This window comes from Ursus arctos, unplaced genomic scaffold (genome assembly GCF_023065955.2).
Source record: "Ursus arctos isolate Adak ecotype North America unplaced genomic scaffold, UrsArc2.0 scaffold_1, whole genome shotgun sequence".
Classification (NCBI taxonomy): domain Eukaryota; kingdom Metazoa; phylum Chordata; class Mammalia; order Carnivora; family Ursidae; genus Ursus; species Ursus arctos.
This window is the reverse complement of record NW_026622763.1, coordinates 34,775,164-34,802,859: the sequence shown is the minus strand read 5'-3', so window position 1 is coordinate 34,802,859 and position 27,696 is coordinate 34,775,164. Positions and strand designations below refer to the sequence as shown.

Below are 27,696 nucleotides of genomic sequence, written 5' to 3'. Positions count from 1 at the left end.
ATTCATCCAGTTCTTATTTTATCTTTAATTTTTTTTGAAGGATATGTATAGTTACTGTTGTTTCTGGGTAGATACCAACAAAATTAATACAGGCTAAAAAGATATTGAACTTACCCTCACAGGGCTTTCAATTTACTTTGAACTATTACTTTTCTATTTATCATATTCGTATCATGTGTTTATAATTGGGAATCATAACAGTATGTTAGGAACAGTTGCAGGGTCAACAAAGTTGATTTTCAGCTTCAATGCCTTCTAGAAATGTATGTCCTCAGGCAAGTCCCTTAACTCCTCCGAGTTTCTCATATGAAGCAGGGGTGACACCCACCTTCCATGGCTCCTGGGTTACCTTTCATGCTTACTGCAGCGATTAAAGAAATGTACAAGAGGCGCCCTACCTTGTTTTTATTGCGATACCTGCACCAAACCCACCTTTAACTTGAGGGCGGTCTTAAAATTCTCCTAAGAAACAAATTCACACACATACGGGAAAGAAACGCATTCACTAATACAGATTCAAAGGCTCCCTATGATATGAACAGAGTAAATCCGCGGGCAAGCAAGAGGTTAGAATTCTCCACCCATCCTCCAGTCACAGCCAGAGGTTCGAGAGCTAAAGGCAGAATGGCCTGAATGCCCAGACATCTGCATGTACACTTTTCTTTTGCAGCTTCTCCCTTAGTCAAGCTCAGAGATTCTCCAACTTTAACGTGTGTAAGAACTGCTTCCTAGGGTAGACTATCCAGCACTGTGTGTGCTGTACCTTCACAGCGACTTCGAGATTTTAGGGAGGATTTTAGCTCTCTGCAACTTTTCTTGTACTTTTAACTTCAGAATCAAACCTCTTAGATGCCCTTAAAGTTAATAAATAAGATTAAGAAGAAGTAAAAAATCTGAGCAATGAGCTAATAGCAAATTACAAGCCCCCAAAAAAACAAAAACAAACAAAAAAACACATTTCTTTGTACCTTGCCTGACCCAGGTCTGGCTTCAAGCAGATAAAACGGGCCATTCCAAGTACCAGTCTTCAGAGGGTCTTTACTTACAAGGGCTCTGTTCACACTAATCAAATACTCCATTCTCAAACTGTATGTCCCACGGGTCTAGAACAGAGACAATACTGCAATGATCATTTGTTAGAAGTCATCCGAATTTAACAAGTGGCAGGGCTGTGACCTGCCCAAAGCCACTGACAAGAAACAGCTCCGTCTGGACAAAGGGAAGAAGACTCCATGCTTCCACCTGGAGGTCTCCCTACAGAGAAGGTCTGAAGCTGACTAGACAGCCACATGCTGCTCCCTTCGTTTGCTCCGGGGTCCGTAGAACCCCATCCTGAGCCAGAAAGGGGAGAAACGAATGAAACCCTGGGCCACTTCTCCTGCTGGAGGGCCCATCCCTGATCTTCACACGCTGGCTGCCTGCTCCCCATCCCTCAGATCTTACAGACAAGGCACCACCTCACATGACTCTATTTTATTCTCCTCATCGCACCTTGCAGCATCAGGACTGCTACACTTACATATCTGTATACCCATGTGCCCCTTTCATGCCTGGCTCCCCCACCCCGCGCCACCACTTGATTATAAACTCCTTGAAGGCAGATGACCAGACAGGCTCATGCACCCCTGCATCCCACAGCGCCGCATGGCACAGAGTAAGTGTTCCCTAAATGTTCTTGGGCTCCGATTAAAGTATGATCGCTTCTTAAGCAGTGACAAGTGAGCAAAATTGCATAATGTAAAATAAAAAGTGTAGTCTAACAGTGGGTGTGACCAAGCTGGTACCTCTCTAACTCCTGTTCCCAGGAAACTTTCTGAATACTCAAATAGAAATGGCACTTTCCATCTGAACCCTTACAGCTTAGTCTATCTACAGCTATATCGATGCTGGACTCCTAGAAGAATTACGTCAATACTGTGGATTGATGAATTTAGTCCAGAGGGTATATGAAAAATGAAGAACAAAGCACATATATTTAATGACATCTTACAGCTAAAGCAGAAAATATACATCATGTCATTCTCAGCCCCACTGTCTCATCAGTGGAAGGAGGAGAGTATCTCCTCCCGAGGTTGCTGAGCGCGTCAGAGAGAATGGGTATGGGGTGCAGGACAGAGCATGAGTGAGCACAGGCGTGGCTTTATCTTACAGCAGAACACCCTCCCCACCCTGGAGTTCTGGTCCCAAAGACGACTGGATCACAAACCTCACCAGCTTCTCGTAGAACTTCAAGCCACACACCCTCGTGCCCCATTTGCCTCGATTATTAAGAACGCTGAGCCTCACAAAAGAGCATCTGAAAGCATTCTGCAAACAGCAAAGCACCAAGATGCCCAAATTAGGAATAGTGCTCACTTAAACTTGCCCGACTCCAAATAAAACATCATAAGGGACATCTTACTTGAAGAAAGCCCTGCTCTAGTCGGCTACTAACTTGATGACAGTCCATCATGACACACTGATCTGGCTGAGCGACAGGGAAAAACCACTGATTTTCTTGGCCATCTCACTGCCCTCTTCTCCTAATTCACCAGTTTTCCCAAAGGAGCCAAGTGAAGCACGATGCCAACGTACTCTCTCTGAACGCTTGGTATTCCTGGGCACCTACTACAAACAAGTGATACGGGAAAAACCAGGATGAGTAAGAATCTGTTACAAAGTGTCGTTTCAACACAACTGGCAAGTCATGTGCAATGAACAGGCAGCCCAGTGTGGTCAGCTACTCAGTTCCTGTCCCGTTTCTGCCCGCATCCTATGGTCTCCTATCCTTCTCTAATCAAGTCAGTAACTGTCTGCTGAGACTCTTCCCTGGGCCAAGCGTTGTGCTGGAGAAGGAAAAGCACCAGGGCCTGTCAGACGTGATCCTGGTCTTCCAGGAGTGCACAATCTGAATGGCCAGTAAAACAGACATAAACGATGGCTGAGAGTAATGAGTGGCTACGAAGCTGCACATAAAAGCGTCCCTTTATTTTACAGTCACACCTCATACAAGGTGGTATTTAACCAAGGGCCTGATGAGTAAGAGAAATAATTCATACTATTCCTACAATAAAAAGATCAAAAAGAGGAGAGCTGTTTTTCCCACCTCCCCCCCCCCCCCCCCCCCCCGCTGATGCTGGCCTGCAAGGACACAGGGAAGAGGCGGGATTTCAGGACAGCCATGAAGGCCGGATAGACTCTCAGTAAATGAGGAGCCAAGGGAGTCCCTGCCATGCAGAGAGTCACTGCAAGCCAAGGTATAACGGAGGGAAAGTTCTGTGGACATGGATCAAGCAGGGAAAACAGAAGAGGAGAGGGGTCTGGCCAGACTGTGGACAGCTTCAATGAGAAGGCTGGGAGAGAGACAGAAGTTAGGAGAATATGAAGGGGAACCCTAACCACAAACATAGCCAAAAAGCCTCTCACGTTGGACTGATGTCCAGAATAACATGATAGAGCTTTGATGGGAAAACTGCGCCACAGGATGAAATCCACAATTTTATACCTTTTAATACTTCAAAAGAATCAACAAAGATGGCAAAAGCTAAAGGCCAGAACTTACACTTGTGAGTGAATAAACATAATTTCTATCTGCAAGGGCAGAATTCCAAGTAGTGAAGCCCAAATTGCAAACACTCCCCATTCATGCTTTACTCTAGGAATACAAATCAAAATGTCGTCTTCTCCGTATTATGGAAAACAGAGTCGCTACACACACACACACACACACACACAGGAAATCCCATTAGGGTTATCAATGAGGAAGTATCTAAAAGCAACAGGATGATGCCACAATGTCAATATTTCCTAATGGTCAGGCCTACTTGGACTGAGGAAATCTCTCCGGGGAAGTAGTGGAAACCTCACGGTGAGAGTCACTTAAAGTAAGACCACAAGGCACAATCCTGTGGTCTACTTTCTTCCACGTAAGTCTGACCACTTGGAAAGTAAGTTCAGGTGAGTGACTGTGGCCAGGGTGGCAGGGAGCCAAGCTGAACCATGTACGAAGGAAAAAACAAGGAAACAGACTCTGATTCCTGACCCAGGGATTACACCAGTGTGTTCAGGGTGTGAAAATCCATCAAGCTGGGCACTTAATGCCATGGACCCATTTCTGTTTGTATATTATTCCTCAACAGAAAGATTTTCTAAAGGATGGTTAGGAGATATCTTCCTCAAGAACAACCCAAAGAAGCTGTTAGTTTCTCCATTATCCACAGAAAACTTAGAGGAAACCACTGACATTTCTGATCATTACTGGTGAAATAACAAAAATATTGCTGTCTAATGTTAACGAAGCACTCCATTAAATGAGGATTGGGACCTGGCAAATTCACAGATGATCTGGAGATTTCTAAACCAAACAAATGCTTTCCAAAAAGCCAACGATTAGGAGACTCAAAGCTCCTCATGTGAAGGGCCTTTGGAAGAGGCGGCACCCTGGCAAGCTGAATGGTTCCACAAACCCAGAAGGCCACAGGGCTCAAAACGGTCCCTCCTGGTTCACATCTGGATGGCCTGATTAGTCGGCAAGGGAATAATGATTTTGTGATAAAGCCTGGGGACTCCCAATTCCAAGTGTGTAACATCCTGGTCTCAAAGCATTTGGACTGAATTGGCCTCCTAGGTTCACCAGGCAGAAGTCGTTGGGGATAACGAATCCCAATTACTCAAGACAGCCCATGGTCACTGAGAGATGGTTTCTTCGGAAGAACCACAAAGGCTGACCATATTGGGGACTGAAGGGACCAGAGGTGAAACCAACCTACCAAAATATTCACCCGATGCATATGGAGGCTCCCCAGCTTTCCCAAAGAGGACATGGGGCAGCACGGACCCCACTGAGCAATGTTGCCATGGACCAAACTAATTGTGTTCTATCAACTGCTATTAGTTTTCCTACTGCTTCCCTCTACACACACACACACACACACACACGCACGCACGCGCACTCACACACAAATTACCCTAAAGGTAGATAAGCTTATTTTCAATCTTTCTCCCACCATGAAGCAGTCATCTTCTTTACTTTCCCCGCCAAAATAAAAATAAAACTCCATTAATATTCTTTACTATTCCAATCTAAATCCAAATCTTCTCTTGCCCTGTTCCCAATTACTACAAAGTTTTATCTGGTCATAAACTCAACTACCTACATTTCCTTAGAAGATTTATTTATATTTCTAAATGAAAATGAGACAATAATTGCTCCTATCCTCTCAATTCAAAAAACCACATACACTGTCCTCAAATCCCAAACCACAAAAGCTAAAGATTACGAATAAGAGGAATGTCTATTTGCTTATAACTACTAAAGGAATAGCTAGAGTCTAGCATTGAGAACAATCAGCTCATTCTTGACCTACCATCCTATTTATCTTTCTATTCTCAAAGCTAATTGCTTATATAAGCATGCCAATTTGCCTGATTATAGGATTCTTAATAAATGAATGTTGTTTACATTTCACAAGTGTATTTGAATTTCACTCCGGGAAGCCAAGCTCATCAAGTCTTTGTAAGTGGTAAAACCAGAGATCAAAGCAGAAGGCCTGCATTGAACCAACAAACAATTAGGCTTGAGAATAGAGGCCTAAGCAAAAATACAATTGATTTATTGATTTTTCTACCCCAGAAGTAACACCTCAGGGTCACTGTTCACTCTTGAGCTATATATAGAACTTTCTCTGCAGATTTTCATTATGATTATTTGATGATCATTTCTTAGTTAAGAAGTCTAACATTCAACAGGCTTTGATCCATTTCTTCCACATTTCTCATCTTGGTGCTTTTGGCTGCATCAAACATCGTTAAGCGTTTGGTTTTTTAATCCCTTCCCCACTTTGACTCATTTCCCCACAATTTTTGGTACCTTCTAAACAATTCCCTTCCTACTATACCCCTATTTACCAACCCGGGCATCTGTATTTTTTGAGGCTATCAGGTGAAGCCGATAGCAGCCAAGTTTGAGGACTACTGTTTCAGCTTGCCAATCCCTTTACTATCCTGCCTTAAATGAAGTGTTCAGCTAAACTTCCATGGGGGAAAAAAAAAAAGAAAAACAAGGAAAAGAAGTCAGGTTCACGAGCAAATCCTCAACTCAAGGTAGGACCTTCAGGTACTAGTCACACCTTAGGGCTCTGTGCCAAAAATGTAAACAATCTGACACCTTTCCCAAAGCCGAGTTTTTAGTATAAGCCAGGCACAGGTACCCTCTACCACAGAATTCAGTCAAGAGAGATTACCTCTGGCGATAGATGGCAGGGTTTAAAGACCTCAAAATGTCAGCTTCTGTGGCAATGGATAGAGGGGCTTACAAACAGCAACTCTTCACCAAAGAACAAAGTGGACTAAGGTTATGTGTGAATTCAAAGTCACTAAAGTTAGTTACAAGCCGCACCAAAAATGTGATCAGAGGAACACCTCTGATGTGTCCTAGAAACTACAAAGTTTGTGACGAGGTGGCTATCTGGAAGTTCTGCTATTGGTCAGGGGATTTTTGTTTTGTGGTTTTTGTCCGTTTGTTTGTTTAAGACCGCACGCAGAAAGTACACTTCTGTTGACAACAAATACCATCACACCTCCAGTAGGGATTCCCAGGCACTCTGGCCCACGTCTGTGACTTCAGCTGACTCACAGCTCTCGGGCCTACCAGCTCTTCCCTAGACACTGCTTCCAAATTACATCCAATGGAAACTGCATACTCCTTAGTGTTACGCTGAAAGAGAGGCTTCTGGAAAAGGGGACAGAGCGACTGCGAAGAAGATGATCACCCGCAGCGAGAGTAAACACTATCGTAAAGGAAAGGTGAGAGATGACTGATCACTGCCTGCAGTATTCAAGCAGATGAGAGCCAACAACATGCATGAAGCCCTTCTACAGAAACCATGACCCCAAAGCCTGGGGACAGAGTCCTTGGGATGGGGGAAGAGAAGAAACATCCCCCATTTTAGAGAAGAGCCAGCTTGTAACTCACTGTCCCTCCTAAGCAATTCAGTCTGTTTTGTCTAAAGATTCACTGCTTTGTTCCTAAGAGGCTTCCAGCTACCAGCACCCTCTTGCAAAGTAGAGATGATCGCCTAGAATTAGTATGTCTTCTGTCAGCCACTTTCATGACGCCATTACTTGCTTACACATAAGGAAGCTCACTGCCCCTTGCCCTTTTGCCCCAGCCCTAAGTGGGAGGCAGAAAGCATACTTAAGACCAAGCCCTTCAAAAGCAACAGTTTTCATTAAGTAAAATAAGTCTCCAGAAAAATATGAGCCTATCCTTATTTTCTTCTTGAGCCCAAGAGAAAACTGTAAGGGGACTCTTTCCCCATTCTCAGGTGCTAGGATTCTAGGTCTGGAACCTGCAGGTGGCAGGCGCACCTCAAGGAGGGCACCATTCAGGCCAATAATGCACTAGCCACGTCTTGGGTTTGCAAATCACTTCCAGTCGCCAGCATTCTTCCTACAGCTTCTGTGTGAGCAACTCTGACGGAGAGCTCCCTCTTCACGTCTTTGACAACTCTAAATGTTAAAATACTTTTCCTTAAGCTTATGTGACTTTCTGTCACTGATCCTGGAAATTCTACTCTCTAGACCACACAGAACACAGCTACACACTTTTCTGCACAAAGCTCTTCAAAATGCAAAGTCAGCTAATGGATTACAGTATTGTATGTTCTGGAAATTTTACACTTTCAAGTGCTAGGATCTTAAAAACAATCTCTCTACTATCTTAACAGTTGTGTCAAATTGTATTCCAATTTACAAAGAAAATCAAGGACCAGAGGAAAGAGTTTAACTTGTTCAACCTGGTGCAGCAGGTATGATTCTAGAAACTAGGTCTCCTGCCTCCCAGGCCAATGCTATTTGCTAAATGAGAGGCCACAAGCAAAAGTAATTCTTATCACCTAAGGATGTAAGGGCATGCGTACCTTTTCTTCCCAAACGTCATCTGTTTGTGTTGCCGCCAGTCTATCACAGTAGCCAAACACTTATATTCAAATAATAGCCTTTGATCAACTTCTATACCGGATATCCAAATATACTGGCATTACGGGGGGTGGAATGCATCCCAATAATAAGCATATATTCCCAAGTTTGGTGAAATAAAGCAGCTCAGAGGTTTAGTACCTAGGATGAGATTTCAATGGCTCAAAGTTACAACACTTCACGTCCCCCCCCTTCTCTATCTCCTTCCCCTAACAGGAGAAAGGATGTGAGAAAAATCAGCAAGCATCCGACGATGACCTAACTACACTCTCACCCATCCATCTGCTCAGCAGACTTCATGGCAAGAGTTCTCCTTGGAAGTAGTTAAAAGGGAACAACACCTTGCAGAGGGAAATAAATACTAAAACTTGACTTTCCTCGTCCTTTCACAAGTAATTACATTTGGAGTATATGCATTGCACTGACAGATTGTTTCTTTCTTTCCTCTCATTTGGAAATCCTAAATTCCCAACCAAGGTAGTTCAAGTCTACCTTGATAGAAAAAACTGAAAAGCACACTTGGACCAAATCACTATTTAACTCCATGCCTGAAAAATGGAACAGCATCGTGAAGATGCCAAAATGTTTGACCTTGAATGTGAAACATCAAGCGCACCTCACAGCAGTCACTTCTAAGACATTTTTGCCAATTTCATATAGTTTGAAACTGGTATTTATCAGATTTAGAGATTTTTTTTTTAATGGTTTTTCTGCAAGCTCTAAGCATGTTTTTTTTCTTTCCTTTTCCAAAGGCCCCAGAAGTAGAATATAGGGTGATGGGGCGGGGGTGGGGTGTCACAGATCCAAACCTGGGTTAAAAATCCTACATCGGTTATTCAATAACTATGTGACTTTAGGCAACTTAGGTAATTTTATTTTCTAGAATTAATGTGAGGATTAAATGAATATGTAAGCATAGGGTGTACTCATAGTAGGTACTCAAAATGTTTCCACTTCTTCCTAAAGCAGAATGACTACATTCAATCTCAGGGCAGGGGTGGGGGGGGACTGAAAAACTGACCCAAATTAATCACATACCAAAGTAGTTCCCAGTATCAAACATACAGTAATACTGCCCTAAACCATCACTTTCTAGTAGGTCTTGAATCTGTTTGCAGATAGCTGATATCTGATATCACACAGAGATATACCAGCTAAGATAGAGGGCTTAAAATTATCCTTTCCTCTGACATTCAAAGAAAGAATCCGTAGGACAGCTCCTTGACAAAGGCATTGGGGGACTTACATTCTAGTTGCAGACAATGATTTCAAGCCAAAAATTAGTGAATGGTATGGAAGGTCTAATGTAGAAGGAGGTATTCTTGGACAGAGACCATCAATGGTTCACCCTACCCCAAAATAAACTTCATAGCATCATCTTTGAAAATAAAGGACACAGGAGTGTGTGTGCACACATATGTGCATCCCCAACGTTTAGGCAATGTTTACAAAAGAGAGCCACATGGATATTTAATTATAAATGTGTAGGACCCCCAAAAAAATATGTACACGCCAATGATACCTGTAAAATATGTGACACTTATACAATCTATAGGACTAAAACTAGACGAGTGAATTTATAATGTATGAAATACTCCCATCAAACAGCGTAACAAAAACATCATACACACGTGCGGAAAGGCCTATCACCTTACAGCTCAACCTGAAAGGTAGGTACAAGGATGCAAATAGTTAAACGTATACAAGAAGTCAGTAGTGTTTTCCCATAAATGTGTTTTATAACTATTATAACAATATTGAAGACAAGTTTAAAAAGAGGGAGACTCTCCTTAGGAAGACTAAGCTCCTAAGACTTGGAACCAATTTGTACTAATCGTTAATTGCAGAAGTTCAGTAATTCAAATCTATTTAAAAAAATTTTTCCTACAAAAAAAAAAATCACTTTTTGAAGTTTACCCCTCCACTAATCTTAATTCTCCAACCTTTTACTCTCTCCTTTCCATTCATAACAATTTTTTAAATTCACACCATTTAACTCAGTTATATTGATGAAGGGGTAGGGGGACAGTCATTGAGTAGGTCTGGTCTCACAGTTTTTCAGAAATAGATGGACTTGTCATTTTAATTTTTATTTACTCTTCCCCAACGCTTTAAATATTCTAGAGCTTGAGGATGGAATTGTTTTCCATGCCTGAAATGTCTCATTAATTATTGATATAAGCCTTACTTACAATGAGGTGCCTGTACACTTTTCTGTACAATATTACTATCTGGTTTTCCTCCAAAAACATGTCTTTATCATATACGACAATAAAGCTAGCATCAATAACGCCAAGATGATTCCCTTTGCCCCAGGGTAAAGAATTTCTCTACATATATACTTAAAAACTTGCCACCTAAAATTTGTCCTTCTAGCTTGATCTTTAGATTTAAATGGTTTGACAGCTGATTTCTTAAGCAATTCATGAAGAAAAAGCAAAGTTGAGAGCATCACATGTACAACTCCAGGAAAAAAAAAACTGACCTTAAGAGAAATCACCTTTACTCTGGATTCCTATCAGCCCATAAAGAGGACTCCTTTTAACTCCTCTTGTGGGTTTCCAAAGAGCAGCTGGAGCTGACTAGGGAGAGTTACAGTAAACACCACATCAATGTTCAAGTGCATCACTAACAAGAGGGACCCCTAGCTGAGACTTTCCCAAAAGCTTTGTCTCTATTCAAAAAAGGTCAGCCTGATATTTTTTGCTCTTGTTTTCTGTTTATTTTGAGAGTCTTAGAATATTATAAACAATTAAGAAAAGAACCATATCCAGTAATTGTGTGTGACACACAGCAGAGCAGAAGTAACCACAACAACCAATCACTGCCCCAAGGAGCTTCTGATGTAGAATCATAAATGTCTACATATTAAATTTGTGACTGCTAGATTTAATAGTAACACAAATCCACCATGTTAATGATGAAACATTTTTCTAAAGATTAACTCAGATCATGTGTTATTAATCAGCAGAGTAAAAGCTCATGCAAAACACGCTTTCCCAATCTAGCAGGGCTTAATTGCATTATTGTTATCTGGTTTTCCTGTGTCACTGGCCCTTCCATTCCAAGTACACACACAAACACAACACCACAGGATCCAGACAGAAAGACAGAAAACCCAGAGCTAGTAGGTAAGAACCATGTGTCTGGAAGGAAGAGGATTTTGAATAAAAACGTTTGTCTCTGGATAGACAGGTCAAGTATGCACCCAGGCTGCCTTGAGAAGTAATTAAGCCTATGCGTTTCATTTCAGTGTGTCCCATCTTGCAAAAGAGTGGGAGCAGCTGTGAGAGATCACAGACGATGCAAAGCGAGACAGGCAGCCTCTTCCATCTCCCCACTGCCACACCAGACTTGGGGGGGGGGCGTGAAAAAAAAAAAAAGCGTGTGGCCTCTGTTCTCCTGAAAAGCACAAAGCTAACCTGCCATACAGAACACTATGGCCCCTCTCAAACCAGGCCTTTTTAAAGGCCTGAAGAAAGGCAATTTAAATGTCCCAGTCTTCAGACTCAGGTCTGTTTCCAAACTTGGGAGGTTACACACCAAAAACCCGCAGCAGACATAAATTTGGCTGCCCTGAGCCCAAGTTTCTCTTGCTGCCTAGCCTCGCAGAGTTTAGAGGTAACTACCTAAGAAAAAGTAGATGGACAAGTGTAAGAAACAGGCACGCATCGGATCTTGCCAGTTTCCTTCCCAACATCCCTTTAAGGAGGCTGGGTCACTAAAAATCGGAAGTCTGGGGACCAGCTGCAGTACAGACAGACTCTGGTTGGGTCGAGGGGGAGTCCGCCACACCCTCTTGAGCTCACAGCACTGTCAAGCTCTAGCTGGGAGGGGCTCAGAAACTTAGTCCCAGCAGGAAAAGGGAGAAAGAAGGGAGTCTTCAGCGTGTTGGATTTGAGAATCTAAAAACTAAACGCAGATTTCGGGAGGGAGCCGGGGACTTGGCTGTGTGTGCTGGAGGAGGGAAGGGGTCGCCCCTAATGTCAGAACAGCTCAAAACACGTCCCCGCAAAACTGCACATTCTTGTGGTTTAAGATTTAAGACCGAAAGGAACGAGCTGAGGCAAAGCTTCTCTCCCGCCTAGGTTTCAGATGCACACCCCCCCCCCTCCAGCTTAGGGACCCGGGCGCCGCACTGCCCCGGGTTTCCTTATCTTTCTCTTTCGAGCGAGCTCCCCTCCACCAAGCCGCTATGTCCGCCTCCAAGTTCGCCTTTGCTCGCCGCCAGCTGCCGGCCACATGCACCCGTCTGCCCGGGACCCCGCGCGCCGGATGGTCCGCAGGGACTCGGGGATTTGCGGGCTTTTTGGTTTTGGGGTTTTGGGTTTTTTTCCCCCAACAAAAAGCTTTAGCGGCTCGCTGCCCCCTTTTCCCGGGCCCGCGCCACCTTCCCTTCACGCCCACGCCGCACCTCCCGGGCACACGCGCTGCGAGGTGCTTCTCCCGCCAGACAATGGGCTCTGGGCTGGCCAGGCAGCCCGCCCCGGGACCCCGGCCCCACTCCGGGACCCCGAGAGGGCTGAGCGCGGGGGCTGGAGGGGAACGGAGAAGAGTGAGGCTGGGGAGGCCACAAAGGGGAAGGTGGGCGCCTCCCCCTTGGGACAGGAGGCTCGCTCCAGGCACGGGGAGAAGAGGAGGGGGCGGGGGTCAGCTGAGCCTCCCCGCCCGGAGCCCCGGGGCCCCGCCGCACACTCACCAGCACGATGGCAAATCGCTCCTCCAGTTCACCTGGCTCGGGCATCGGCAGCTTCAAAGGCACGTTGTGCGCCCTGAAATCTGTCTGCTGCGAATCCATGCTCCCCGCGTTGCCCATGTTGGCTGCACGCCGGGGTCGAGGGCTGCTCCGGGCCCCTCGCGCTAACGTCGGAAATCAGAACAGCTCCCGGCGGCGGGCTCCCGCCAGCTGGCGCGACCTGCCCGGCTCCCCGCCCTCCGCTGCGCCCCGGCGAGTGTGCAGCGCGCACCGCTCCCTAGCAGCGCTCCTCGCCGAGCCGCCCCCCGGCCTCCCTCATGCTCTCCGCCGCCCCAGCGCCGTCCCGGCCTCTTTTCCTTGGGAGGGGTCGTCAGGGCGCCGGGCGCCTATCTGCATGTTGCTCCACTGGCACGCCGCCCCCTGCCAGCGACCGCGGCTAGCGGGCGCGTGGTTCCTCGAACTCGGTCTTCCGCCGGGCCGCGGCCGCCGCTGACACTTACAGCCCCACGGCCGGCGAACACAACTCGCGTTCCGCGAGCACCTCGAGCAGACAAATGCAGCTCCGCGCTCCCGACACAATGCCCCCTCGCCCGGCCCCCGCCCCCGGCCCGGCTCCGCCCACTCGCCCCGTAGACTGCCGGGACGCGTAGTTTCTGTCCAGAGTCCACAAGCCGAAACCACGCCCGCTCTGGAGCACCCAGCTGGGTTAAGACAGCTTGCTTCGGAGGCAATCTGTACGCTACTGGCTAGGGTTTGTGACCCTTTAGAACTCCCTCACTCCAACAGCAGAAAGCACTACTTCGTCTACGTCGGTTCTGACACTTAATTAGGCACACTTGACAAATGAATGATCCAATCATTCAGCGACTGAATGCAAGCATTCTGATTTAAAATTCAGAAGCTGGTTACCCTTTAAAAGGCTCTAGTTTAACGGGTGACCGGAAACCTATTGGCAACGTCCTATTTCATGAACTGGGAAATAGGTCCATGGGTGCTTCATTGTTTTTCCTTCTATATATATGTAACGTATTCTTTTGTGTGATTGAAATGTTTTATAAACAACTATATATTTTTATGGATTTTTTCTAAATATCCACTATGGATACATGCATACATGGTCAGACCCCAGGAGTTGTATGAGGATTCAATTCAAAACAAAAACCTGTCAATAGCTATTATGTATGGGTTACTGGGTTCCTTAGTGGGAGAAAAAGAGGATTTCTCCTGCTCTGGAATACTTCACAAGCTAGCGAAGGAGAAAATTTACACAAATAAGCAGATTTCATGTGAGTTAGAAAGAAGAACAGGGTGTTTGGGAAGACTTTGGAGATGATCTTTGGCTGTATCTATCTTATTCCTCCATAACAGTCCCAGGTGTTTTACAAATAAGATTGGGCCCGACCTTATCTCTGGGATGCTTTCCAGACTATTACTACCCATTTTAAAACAGTGGAAATAAAAACAATCTTATAAACGACCTTAGCCAGGTGCTCATGTTGTAGATTTCAAGGGCATCCACCTGGTTGACTTGTGACTGAACTTATAAGTCATCCCTTCTTAGCTTAGACCATTTTTTTTTTAATGATTTTATTTACTTATTTGACAGAGAGTGAGACAGTGAGAGAAGGAACACAAGTGGGGGAATGGGAGAGGGAGAAGCAGGCCTCTCGCTGAGCAAGGAGCCCCATGGGGGGCTCGATCCCAGGACCCTGGGATCATGACCTGAGCCAAAGGCAGATGCTTAACGACTGAGCCACCCAGGCACCCCTAGAGCATTTCTTTAATCCTGGTTTGTGTATAAGATTCACTTGGGGAGCTTGTTGTTAAAACTCCACACACCTCGGGCCTATTATCAGAATTTTCCTGAGCCAAGAGCTGGAGCATAGGCAGGTGTATTTTTAACAAGCTCCCCAGGTTATTCTGATATGCAATCAGGGTTGTTACCCTCTTGTTAAAAAGCAACTGCTTCTGGAGAAAGTAATACAACAAGAAAACATCAAGGGCCACATTTCATTCAGCTTTATAAACCCCAAGATGCCTTGAGCACAGTAGATGTTCGATGACTACTTGTTGAATTAACAAGTGAGTTTTACCAAAAGCCTATGGAGCAAATAAACACACAAATACATCGTGTGGGTATCATCTATTAAATAAACCACTTCTGGTCTTTTTTTTTTAAAGGGAGAGAGTATAAATAAATTCAAATTAAACGTCTGAATAAATGCAACTTGTAAACTACAAAACTACACTGTATCAAAGTTAACAGTGTGTTACAAATCAAAGAAAGAAAAACAGAGATATAGATACATACACACACACACCCCAACTAGAAAAATCAGTGAGAAAGAAAAGCAGTTCAACCAAGTGAGACATTTCTGACCCACAAATATATTTATTTTCCAATCTCTAGACATATACTTTGGGTCTAATTGACACAAAATCAGCCCACCCAGGGGTTGCCAGTCTGGATGGAAAATCTAGAATTCTTTTCTGCAGTTGAGAAATCCTTTCTTATTACATTTATGGTTCCCTCCGGCCATATTTCTGCTAGTAACCAGGACCTTTTTCTCCCCTTAAGTCTTATCACATCTAGTCTCTCTCATAATCTCACACTTTGAGAAGAGCCAAGGACAAAGTGTGCAAATCCATGAAACAAAAGCCATTTCAAGGTTTGCAATCTTTAATATTTGGTTATTATTTATGAGTGTTATTTAGTATAAAAATAAAACAGTCCATTATATTATACAACTTCTGTAAGAATATCTATCAAAAATCTCAGGAAAATATTTGTTTGGGGTAGGGCATGGAGAGGGAGAAAGAAGACATTACTTTAATTGTAACACTCTTGTACCCTCCCCATAAAATCAAAATCAGGTGATCATTTTAAAATATGAATCTCATTTTCTGATTACTAATACATATGACTTATTATAGCAGATGCTGCAAAAAAATGGCAAAAAATAAACTGTCTCTTAAAACTCTCCATTCACCTTGCATGGAAACTGAAATGTTAGAACTTTATATTTCATGTACTAGGCATTTGCAAGTCATGCCAAGGACGGCTTGATCAGGAATTCCCCCATAACAGTGCAGTTGCTTCCAAAGAAGCTCTTCCATCATTCAAAACAAATCCTCCTACCAGGTCAGCTGAGTTTCACTGGTACCTCCTCAAGTTTTAAATGTAAGAAAGGGCTCTATAGCTAAGTTCACTTAGCTTCTTTTTTTTTTTTTAAGATTTTATTTATTTATTTGACAGAGAAAGAGTGAGCACAAGGAGGAGGACAACAGGCAGAGGGAGAAGGAGAAGCAGACATCCCGCTGAGCAGAGAGCCCGATGTGGGGCTCAATCCCAGGACCCTAGGATCATGACCTGAGCCAAAGGCAGACGCTTAACAACTGAGCCACCCAGGTGCCCCTGAGTTCACTAAGCTTCTTAAAAAGGCACTGGTGCAACCCTGTGAAGATTCTCCTTGTGTTATAATTATAAGAAATGAGATAAGCACCCTAGGATGAGCAAAGACATCTATAGCCCTGAATCAAAACCATGAAGTTGTAGTGGCTGAGATTTTAGAGGGATTGCTTTATGTCAATTTACATGCGCAAGAGTTCTGAAAGATTCATATATCTAACCATATTATTTTTTAAATATTTATTGAGCATTAACTGTGAGCCAGATTCTGCTATTGACTGTTCTGGTTATTTATTTCATCTTGAGTCAGTTTTGGTACTTTGTGTCTTTGGAGGAATGAATATGCCCATTTTATGTACTTGATTGAATTTACTGACATAAAGTTGTTCAAAACATTCTCTGATTATTCTTTTCAGTATGTGTAAAATGTATAGTGATGTCTCTTGTCATTTGTGATATTGGTTATTTGTGTCTTTTCTTTTTTCCTGATGAATCTGTCTAGAAGTTTGTCAATTTAATTGACTTTCTCAAGAATTAGCTTTTAGTTTCATCAATTTTCCTGTTATTTTCCTGACTTCTATTTCATTGACTTTTGCTCTTGTCTTTATTATTCCTTTCTTCCTCTTTGTTTGGAAACTGAAGACACTAATTTGAGCCCTTTGTTTGGTTTTCACTTGCTTCTGTTTTTCTAGTTTCTTAAGGTGGAAACTAAGTAAACTTTCAAAAATTTAAATTATAAAGTATCATTTATAATAACATCAACAATATAAAATATAAAACATTAAATTTCTCCTTTTACACATCTCCTTGGCAAAAGATGCGCAAGACCTGTACACTGAAAATACAGTATACTGTGTTCATTGGTCAGAAGATTCAATATTTTTAAGGTGCCAATTCTCCCCAAATGGACCTGTAGATTTCATGTATTATAAACAAAATCCCCGCAGACTTTTTTTGTAAAAATACACAAGACAATTTTAAAATTCACGTGGAAATGCAAAGGACCTAGAATAGCCAAAACAACTTTGAAAAAAAAACAAAATAGGAGGATTAACTATACCTGATTTCAAGACTTATTATAAAGAAAGCAATCTTTTCAACAAGTGGTTGAAATAGTACTTGTGGAGGACCTGAATATCCACATTTGAAAAATGAACTTCAGTATGTATCTCACACCATGTAAAAAACAACTCAAAATCTGTCAGAGACCCAAGTGCAAAACATAAAACAAAGAACTTCTAGAAGAAAATACAGGAGAAAATCTTTGCTACCTTACATTAAGCAGATTTTTTAGATAAAGCAGCAAGAAAAAATTTGATAAATTGGACTTCATCAAATGTTGTAACATCTGCTCTTTGAAAGACAATTAAAAGAATCAAAACGTTCTACAGACTAAGAGAAAATGTGAATAAATTGTATACTCGATAAAGGACTTGTATCCAGAACACATAAAGAATTCTCACAACTCAAAAAAAGAAAACAGTGGACAAAAGATTTGAATAAACAATTCACATATGGAAATATTAGCCGTAGCTGATAAGCACATAAAAAGATGTTCAATATCATGCCTTATGAGGAAAATGCAAATTAAAACCACAATAAGGTACCACTACACATCTAATAAAATGCCAAAAATTAGGGGCATCTGGGTGGTGCAGTCAGTTGAGTGTCCAACTCTTGGTTTCAGCTCAGGTCGTGATCTCATGGTCATGATCTCATGGTAGCAAAATCAAGCCCTGCATGGGCTCCATGCTCAGTGCTGAGTCTGCTTGATATTCTTCCCCTCTCCTTCCGCCCCTCCCGTCCATGCTCTCTATCTCAAATAAATAAATAAAAATAAACACTGGCCATACCAAATGTTGGCAATAATATGGGGTAAGTAGAATTCTCATACATTGCTGATAGGATTATATAATGGTAAAACCACTTTGGACAACACTTTGGTGTGTTTTTTTTTTTTTAATTTAAACATTACAACTACCATATGATCTAGCCATTCCACTTATAGATATTTACCCAAGAAATATGAAAACATATATCCATACAAAGACTTTTATGTAATGTTCATAGCAGATTCATTTGTAACAACCAAAACTGGAATCAATTCAGTGTCCATCAACACATGAAGGAATAAGCAAACTGGTGTATCCACAGAGTAGAATACTAATTGCCAATAAAAAAGTATGAACAATTGATACAAGCAATATGGTTGAATCACAATATGATTATGCTGAGTGAAATAAGCCAGACAAAAAATATGTATATACTGTATGATTTTATTTACATAAAATTCTAGAGAATGCAAATTAGTCTATATAGACAGAAAGCAGACTAATGTTTGTTTGGGAGAAAGAGACCGGGAGAATTCCAAAGTTCCAGAGGACACTTTTGGAGGTGATGGATATGTTCATTAGCTTGACCATAGTGCTGGTTTCATGGGTATATACATATGTTAAGCCTATCAAATTATAAACTATAACGATGTATAGTTTATTGTTGGTTAGTTATAGCTCAATAAAGCTGTTACAAAAAATAAAAGTCAATTGTTTTCTCTCTCCTCATCCTTCAAGGAACTTAGAACACCTTAACTCAAATTTATCCTCCTAACTTCCATGTTAATGTTGTTATTTTAACTCCTCTTTATTTATTCACATTAGCCTTTGGTAGTAGTAATGTTACCAGCTGGCTGGTCCTTAGGTTTACTAATATGCTTACAAATTCATTTGCTTTTTGCTTTCCCTTTTTTTCTTCCAGATTTATACTTCATTTTCCAAAAGAACATTCTTTAGTGTTTCGTGCAATGAGAGTTTGTGAATGGCAAAATTATCTGACAATGTCTTTTTTGCCCTCAGTCTTGAAATATAGTTTATTTGATTATAGAATGTCAGGGTGTAAGTTCTTTTCCTTCCTCGTTCTAAAGATATTAGTCCATTATCACCCAGCCCTCATTGTTGGTGATGAGAAATCTACTGTCGCTGTAATTATCACTTACTGTATAAAAATAGATACTGTAGGGGCGCCTGGATGGTACATTCAGTTAAGTCATTTCAGCTCAGGCCATGATCTCAGGGTCCTGGATTTGAGTCCTGAATCAGGTTCTGCCCTCAGCAGGGAATCTGCTTGACATTCTCTCTCTCTCTCCATCTCTCGTCTCCCTCTGCCCCTCCCCCACCCCTGCTTGCACACCCGCCCTCTCTCTCTCAAATAAATAAATAAATCTTAAAAAAAAAAAAAAGATATTGTATCATTTTCTCCCTGGTTTCCTTATTCATGGAGATTTAAATTTCACTGATGAAATTGTGGTAGAAGTTCTAGGTGGAGAACTTCTAGTAGAAGTTCCAGTTCTCTTTCAGTCTGCCTGTTACTGTTTATTATTTTTTTCAATCTCTTTCTTTAAATGTTTTTATTTGAGTACAGTTGACACACAATGTTGCATTAGTTTCAGGTATACAACTTAGTGATTCTACAAGTCTATACATTACGCTGTGCTCACCACAAGTGCAGCCACCATCTGTCACCACGCAACGCTATTACAACATCATTGACTTTATTACCTGCTGTTCCTTTTAATACTGCTCTATTCCATCATTTCAAGAGATTTTTGGAAGAGAGAAAACATAGATATGTATTCTGTTCACCATTTTGATAGAAATCTAACTTCTCCTTTTACAATGGTTTGTTTTAATAGGCATTAGAAATTTTATTTTGACTATATCTTAAATAATTCCACCTTTATAATTTAAAAAGTTTTAATAGATTCTAACATCTCCAACATTGTTCCAGAGAATTATTAACTATTTGTAGGCTTTTGAATCCCAGCTCTTACCTTGTGTGTATCTCTGAGATTCTTCCTCCTTTAGGCCTCATGGTATACACCATGTCACATAAACATACCTTCAAATTTGGCAAAAATCCATCTGGGTCATTTTTCTTTTAATGATTTTATTTTAACGTAATCTCTATACCCAACATGGGGCTCAAACTCACAACCTCAAATCAGGAGTCACATGCTCTTCTGACTGAGCCAGCTAGACATCCCCATCTGGGTCATTTTTGAATCATAATAACACAGAAACTTAATTTCCTTTATATAAGTTTAATGTACATTTGTAAATATATATATATAGATAGATAAATAACATATATACTAAACAGGTTTATCTCTATAGAAATCAAAACACATGAAAGAAAGAAAGAGAAAGAAAGGAGGGAAAGAAGAGAAAGAAAAGAAAGAGAGAAAAAGCAAGCAAGCAAGCAAGAAAGAAAAGCGGGAAAGAAGAGGGAAAGAAAAGAAAGAAAGAGAAGAAAGAAAGAGAAAGAAAGAGAAAGAGGGAGGGAGGGAGGGAGGAAGGAAGAAAGGAAGAAAAGAAAGGAAAGGAAAGGGAAGGAAAGGAGGGAAGGAGGAAGGGAGGGAGACAGGCATCACAAAATGTGGATAGCATTGTACGAAAAGTCAAGTTCAGACTATTTCTCGCCATCCTCCCCCCTCTGTCACCTACTCTCTCCCTTCTTCCTGCATTCCTGTCCTGGATTGCCTCCTCCAAAATCCTCCTTAACAACCTACTTTAAAAATGACTGGAGGGGGAGGTCTTAGCCTGTTACACCAACAAGAATGGCAACAACAAAGGAATGTGCTGTTGACTTGAAGTGTCTGCTTTTATTTCAGGGAGTCCTCCAAACTTCCTAACTTGATATTAACTGTCATCCAGGAGGCTAGGGTTCTGAAGCCAGGCTGCGTGGGAAGCCCACGGAGCCCCACCCACACCTGCCCCTCTGCAGATAAACAAGAACTCACAGCCACCATGACTATCCATCTGGCGCCTTGCAACAGCTTCCAAGTCTAAGAAAACAAACCCTTTAAGAAAAGGTTTTTTAAAACAAGCCCAAAGGGGGCATTTTTGTTTCCAGCTGCAACCATTTCAACCAGAATAAACAGCACTGGGAGAGAAAGAGAATGAGTTGGAGTAAAAATCTAGTTCCACCAATATATATTACACATATTGAATATCTAGATTGATGATTTTATTTACTTTTCTCAGTTGTCCTTTGGGATAGTTTTAGGGGAGAACCACACATTTCTTTCTGATCACAAGAAAAAAGGAGGCTTATCATCCTAGAAGAGACAGTCAGACTCTCTGAAACCTGTCCTTTCCTCCCTTTCTGGCTCAGCCCACATATATAAAAAATTGCCCTTTATGACCTTCAGAGAAGAAATTTTCACAAACCCATGATTATTCTGCCTAGTGAATTTGAGTTCCTGGACTTCCAATTTAAATACTAAGGGCTAGTATCCTTTTAAGAAGGAGTGCTAGGTGGATTTGATCCCTGCTTCTCTTGCTTACTGAGTGATCCTGGGAAAATTCATTAACCCCTTCAAGCCTCAATTACTGCATTTAAAAAATGAAATTAAATAGTTATGCCACCAGTTAATTGTTAAGATTAAGGGAAATAACTTAGGTACACCAACTATCAAGACCGTGCTTAATGTATGGTGAGAGGCTCAATAAGATATTTTCCTCCTTATGTTCTTTTCTTTAAGATCATCGTGCACTTATCTTGGGATTATTAATGAAGCAATAAAAATTTCTGCAGTACCTGAATGGGTAAAGGGAAAATATGTAAATACATGGTACTTATTTCAGGTAAAGGGAAGATATACTGATATAAAATAGCACGTGCTTTGGTTTGCACCCGGAGTGCTTTCTTTTCTTCCAATGATAAAGCTCTGTTCTGGTGACTCAGTATAATACTAAATGAAAAATGAAATGCTCTGTCAAAGGAATCCAAACAGTATTTTCCAAACCTGTCTGATAATAGGATCCACTTGGGATGCTTATTGAACATACAGATTCCCACGTGCCTTCCCTAGAAATTGTAATTCAGTAGGTCTGGGGTGGGCCTGGGAATCTGTATGTTTAACAAAAACCCCAGATGGTTCCTATTTTAGGCAAGTTTAGGAAACACTGATTAATTGCTTGGGACTCGGGAAATGACTCATCTGCAATTAAGCAATAATGCCTCTACTTAAGGAACAATGCCAAGTTATTTTAAAGCCATTGAATAATTATATACGCTGCTCGAAAAATTGAATTAGCTATTATTTCAATCAAAGGGATTGTTCCATTTAGAATACATTTATGCGAATTTTTAAAGTTTTAAAAATGTCACTAGTTCTTCCTATTTGTATTTATTGTGCTTTTTAGGCTCTGGAGGAGGACAAAGCATCATTGTATAAATTGTCCATGACTTGTCTAGGGGCAGATTTGTCAGGTGTCCAAATTTTGAGGAGGAATTTTGGGTATGCAGATTTCTTCTTGCCCTCAGACTCACATTTATATGCAAAAATAGGCTGAATAGATGCCAAAGATTACATTATACACTGAAGAAATAAAATTGTCCAGAGCTACTGAATGCTACTTACACCATTTTGCATTTTGATTTTATCAAATTAATTTTACTAACAGATGTTTATTGTATTATATCATTCTAATTGCAATCATTTTCCATACGCAATTAAGATCAAAGGGAAGTTCAGTGGTGGAAGGAAGGGGAGAGGCCTGGGTGGCTAATTAGCAGAACTAAAAGAGCTCCCTCAAAGGATCAAGCCCTTTGCCTGCTCTGTAATCACTAGTTACAAACACCTGCAGAGCTCACGCTCTCTCAAGAGAACTGAGCTCCGCTAACCTTATCAACTGTCCTAGAAAAGTGCTTGCAATGGGGGCCAGACAGACCTGTCTCAGGTCCAGTTCACATTGCCTGGTTGCTTTGTTTTGCCAGATTTAGGGAATGGAAGGTGTTTGTTAAAATTATTAAAGAAACCATTCAAAATACCGACCTGAAATCTATGAGAAAGAAGCAAGTCCCCAAAATAACATATATATATATATTTCCCTTAAATTTCTCTTGCACCAGCAATAATTAAAAATGGGAATTCAAAACCTTAAAAATGTGGTGAGGTTGTGGGTAATGCATAGCCCGGATAGGCGCAGTGGACACGTATTTTTTTTGTCTGTCCAACACCCCTTCTTCTTAGAAAATCACCCTCTTCTAGGAACTGCTCTTCCCTCCATTCCGTGCTATAATTAACAAAGGAGCTGCCATAATTCTGTAGGTCTCTTGGGCACTGTTGACCTGTTGAAGGGTGGGATTCTGACTCAGGTTTGGCAAAAATCCTTCTCCCTCCTTTCTGATTTTTGGATTTTGGATTAGAAGTATCAGGTTACATTTTCTCAGGTGGCTGAAGCTGTAGGCTTTAAAGCGGAAATGTGGTTGATGACCTTGGTGACTGATAAGCAGAGAGAAAAGCAGCAGATGTAACATACAGAGGTAGGACACGGAGAGACAGATCTGCCTGGAAATCCTACTTATACAAGAACAAGGCAGTTGATAAATTGAACCCAGTTTTCAAAACTCTCTAAGAATCGGTTTCTTTATCTGTAAAGTAAATGCAATCCTAGTAGTATTTATTTCAAGTGGTTTTTGCGAGGAATGATTATGATAACTGATAGAAATCACTGAATACTAGACTCAACCCATGGAAAGAGCTCAATAAATGTCAACCAATAAGCGTCCCTGGACATGAGATTAAGAAACAGTAAACTACAGGAGTGGAACCCACATTCAAAGGACAAGATGTAACAAGATTTCTGGCACCATTGATTCAAAAAATACCCCAAAATGAAGTTGACACCTGACTACAATTTTAACCCAACTGTCAGAAAAACCTCAAGCATGGTGAAAAGTGGAAACCCCAAAGCAGGATTAATAATGATAATAATGACAAAAAAATCATTTGTCCTGAGTGCTAACTGTAGGTCAGGCAGGAAGCTGAGTGGTTTACGTCCTTAATACTTACCGTCACTAGATGGTAAGTAGTGGTATTTTTCCTATTTTGCAGATGAGGACACTGATGAATAATGTTGAACTCTGCCTTCAACAAAGATTAGTCACTGAGATCCCATCATTCCCAGCACCTAGGGGTGATCAGCCAGTGTATTTAAGAGAAGTGGCTATTTCTCACTTCTGTCTGTCACCTCTGTCCATCAGCCTGTCTTGTTTACTGGTTGGTTGCTAAGTTGGTGACATGGCCATGACACTGAGAGAGTTTGAACTCAGCCAGAGAAGCGTATTTCACTTTCCCAGGCTGCTTTCCTTCTTGCTCTCCCAGAGTGAGTGGGCCCTGTGGCTCCATTTCAATTCTTCACTTTCCTCTCTGAACCCCTCCTCTGCTTCTGCTGGGAAGCCTCACCCTGGAACTCCTTTCTTCCCAATGAGAGGCCTGTACAGAACTTTTGGATAGGACTGAATTATCACCTCAATCAGAATCTACTTCAGTCTTTTTTTTTTTTAATCTGTAATTCTTGACTGACTTTGGTTCCTGAGGCCTTCTGTTTAGTCTTGATTATTGCTTTGCCCTGATTTGTAGGATTATTATATCTTCTAATTGGGACAGTTTATTTGTCTAGCTTTAGCTACTCAGGACCACAGCTTCGCAGAAAGTGTCACGCGTACCTGCTCCCTAAACCAGCATGTTCTGATTTCCTGCTTGTGCCTCGAGGCCCTTCATTCTGATCTGTCATCTTGTATCGTTGACCTCCTGAAATATATATTTTTTATTTTCCCAACTAGCTTATATGACCTAGTTGTAGAATAATGTGCTTCACAGTGAGAATCATCTGGAGTGCTTTATTATTTTTATTTTTTAAAACATTTTATTCATTTGAGAGAGTGAGCGTGAGTGGGTGGAGGGGCAGAGGAATAGGGAGAAGCAAACTCCCCTCTGAGTAGGGAGCTCAATTCCAGGACCCCAAGATTATGACCTGAGCTGAAGGCAGACACTTAACCGACTAAGCCACCCAGGCGCCTCCCCCCCCACCCCGCATGCATTTTAGCTACCCAGGTGATTTTTTTTTAAGATTTTATTTATTTATTTCACAGAGAGAGCACAAGCATGGGGAACAGCATGCAGAGGGAGAGGGAGAAACAGCCCCCGTTGAGCAGGGAACTGGACCCTGGGATCATGACCCCAGCCGACAGCAGAGGCTCAACCAGCTGAGCCACCTAGGTCGCCCCTACCCAGGTGATTCGTATGCACACAGAGCTTGGGACCCATTGTATTAGAAGAACAGATACTACAATCACAGACTTTTTTTTTTCCCCCCGAATACTCCAGGTACTTCCAGTTCTGTGCTTAGCACCTGGAAGATTATCACTAATTGCTTCTTGGGTTAAAGAATGAATAAATCTAACTTTAGAAGGAAATCCAGTCATGGGAAATTTTCCCTACTCTAAGGAAATTTTTGTAATTTTCACTAAATATGCCCATAATACCAACTTCAATTAGTATAATCCTCATTCCTTCATGGGTTAAACTGCCTAAATCTCCTTTGGATATTGCTTCTTCCTAAAATAATGTAAATTTAAATTTACTTTGGTTGTGATGAAATATCTTATGAGACTGTGTCAAAACTCTCAAGGTGTTCTTGAATTCATCTTAGACCTCCTCCTGGGTAGAAGCTATGAGAGTTTTCTCCAATTATAACTGCAAGGAAATACCAAAATGATTTTATAAGCCAGGTAAATATTGTTACAGGGACTGCTAAATAGGTTTCAATGTTTTAACATATCATTAATTCAACAAATATTGACTGTACTTAAAAAATCAGATTGTTATCACAAGCAATGCATACAAGGAAGCCAATGAATTTCTATTGCTCCCTGGGAGTATTAATTTTGACTTCTTTATTCAATTGGGTTTGAAAGCTCTTTTTGCTCCTTAGCTGCAGGCCATTTAATGCTGGGTGACTCCAGGTAGACACCTCTTTGCTGACTTTAAGAGACCTCTAGTTCACAGAGCTTCTATCAGCATAACTCATTAACACTCAAGCTTCCTTCTTGTCTCTTTTCTAACAGATGTTGCCTTGATCTCTTTGCTAACCTTATTTTGACATTGAATATGTGAAGAACGAAATGGAGCAAAGGTGATATAGCTGTGACCTCTAAATACGTTATTAATCTTCACAGTGACCTTACGAGGCAGACAATTTTCTTCCCATATTATAGAAGAGATAGTTAAAGCTAATAGTGACGTGGAAAACAAAGGCAAAAGAAATACAGAAAAAAAATTAAACTTCCTTACATCTTACAGCCCGTTGACAAGTACTTGAGACAGGCACAGTGACCTTCCTCCAGGAACTCAACTGCCTCAAGGTTAATACTTTGCTAGAGGCAAAAGGCAACCTTAGCTTGACATTAGTCCGAACTCCAGGATCTTGTAAGTCTTCTTTAACGTATAAACATCATTTTGGAAACTTCCTTTATCTGCACTTCCCCCGCTCCCATAATATAAGATGTATGTTAGCAATCATCCTCCAAACATATGGCCCATTGATATACGTCTGAAGGGTCTCATGACTAAGGTTTTACTAGACAGCAGTAAATGACCTTATCCTAACAACAACTAGCCCCTCAAGGTCTTGAAAACCTTGCTTCCAAATTCTTTAGAGACTTATTCTATCCCTAACCCCCTCCCAACTTGAAAGTGTATAATCAGTCACCCCTCACAACCCCAGTGCAGCTCTTTCTGCCATTGGTCCTGTCCCTGTGCTTTAATAAAACTACCTTTTTTGCACCGAAGATATCTCAAGAATTCTTTCTTGGCCTTCACTCTGGGACCCCAATATTTCACATCAATAATATACTTGCAAAAGACACGTCTGATATAGGACTGTTGTCCAAAGTATACAAACACTTAAAACTCAACAATAAAAAGATAAACTATCCAATTTTAAAAAAGGCTCTAAGAGACACATCACCATAGAAGATATACAGATGGCTAGTAAGCATGTGAAATGATGTTCAGTATCATATGTCCTTAGGGAACAGCAAATTACAACAGTAAGATACTACTATATACCTATTAGAGTGGCTAAAACTCAAAACACTGACAATACCAAATGCTGGTGAGAATGTGGAAAAAAAACTCTCACTCATTGCTGTTGAGAATACAAAATGGTACAGCCACTTTCAAAGGCAGTTTCTTATAAAACTGAACATACTCTTACCATACAATCCAGCAATACTGCCCCTTCTTATTTACCCAAATGAACTGAAAACTTATATCCACACAAAAACCTCATGAATGTTTATAGCAACTTTATTCATAAGTGCCAAAACTTAGAAACAATCAAGATGTCATTTAGTATATAAATGGATAGACAAACTGTTTTATATCCAGACAACGGAATATTATTCAGTATTAGAAGAAATGACCTAAAAAATGAAAATAAAAATAAATAAATGAAATGACCTATTGAGCCATGAAAAGATATGGAGGAAACTTAAATGCATATTATTAAGTGAAATAAGCCAATCTGAAATGGCTATATACTGTATGATTCTAACTATATGACATTCTGGAAAAGGCAAACTATGGAGACAGTAGAAGATTAGTGGTTGCCAGGGATGGGGAGGGGGCAGAGAGATGGATATGCAGAGCATAGAAGATTTTTAGAGCAGTGAAACTACTTATACATTTGTCAAACCCATAAAATGTACTACACCAAGAAAGAGCCCTAATGTAAACTATAGACTTTGGGTGATAATGATGGATCAGTGTTGGTTCACCGAATGTAAC

At 41.3% G+C, this 27,696-nt stretch overlaps 1 protein-coding gene across 7 annotated transcripts in view; it reads right to left on the bottom strand.

The window, feature by feature from the left end:
* FMNL2 (formin like 2) overlaps positions 1-27,696 on the bottom strand; it is a 428,341-nt gene that overhangs the window by 285,897 nt on the left and 114,748 nt on the right. For 6 of the 7 annotated variants that reach the window (XM_026492780.4, XM_026492781.4, XM_026492779.4 and 3 more), the window contains exon 1: positions 12,656-13,218. The exons of the other annotated variant lie outside the window; for it this stretch is intronic. In XM_026492780.4, coding sequence (XP_026348565.1) covers positions 12,656-12,772 — 117 coding nt within the window. In that variant the 5' untranslated portion in view covers positions 12,773-13,218. Of the gene's footprint in view, positions 1-12,655; positions 13,219-27,696 lie in introns of those variants that run through there. 7 annotated transcript variants of the gene reach the window in all.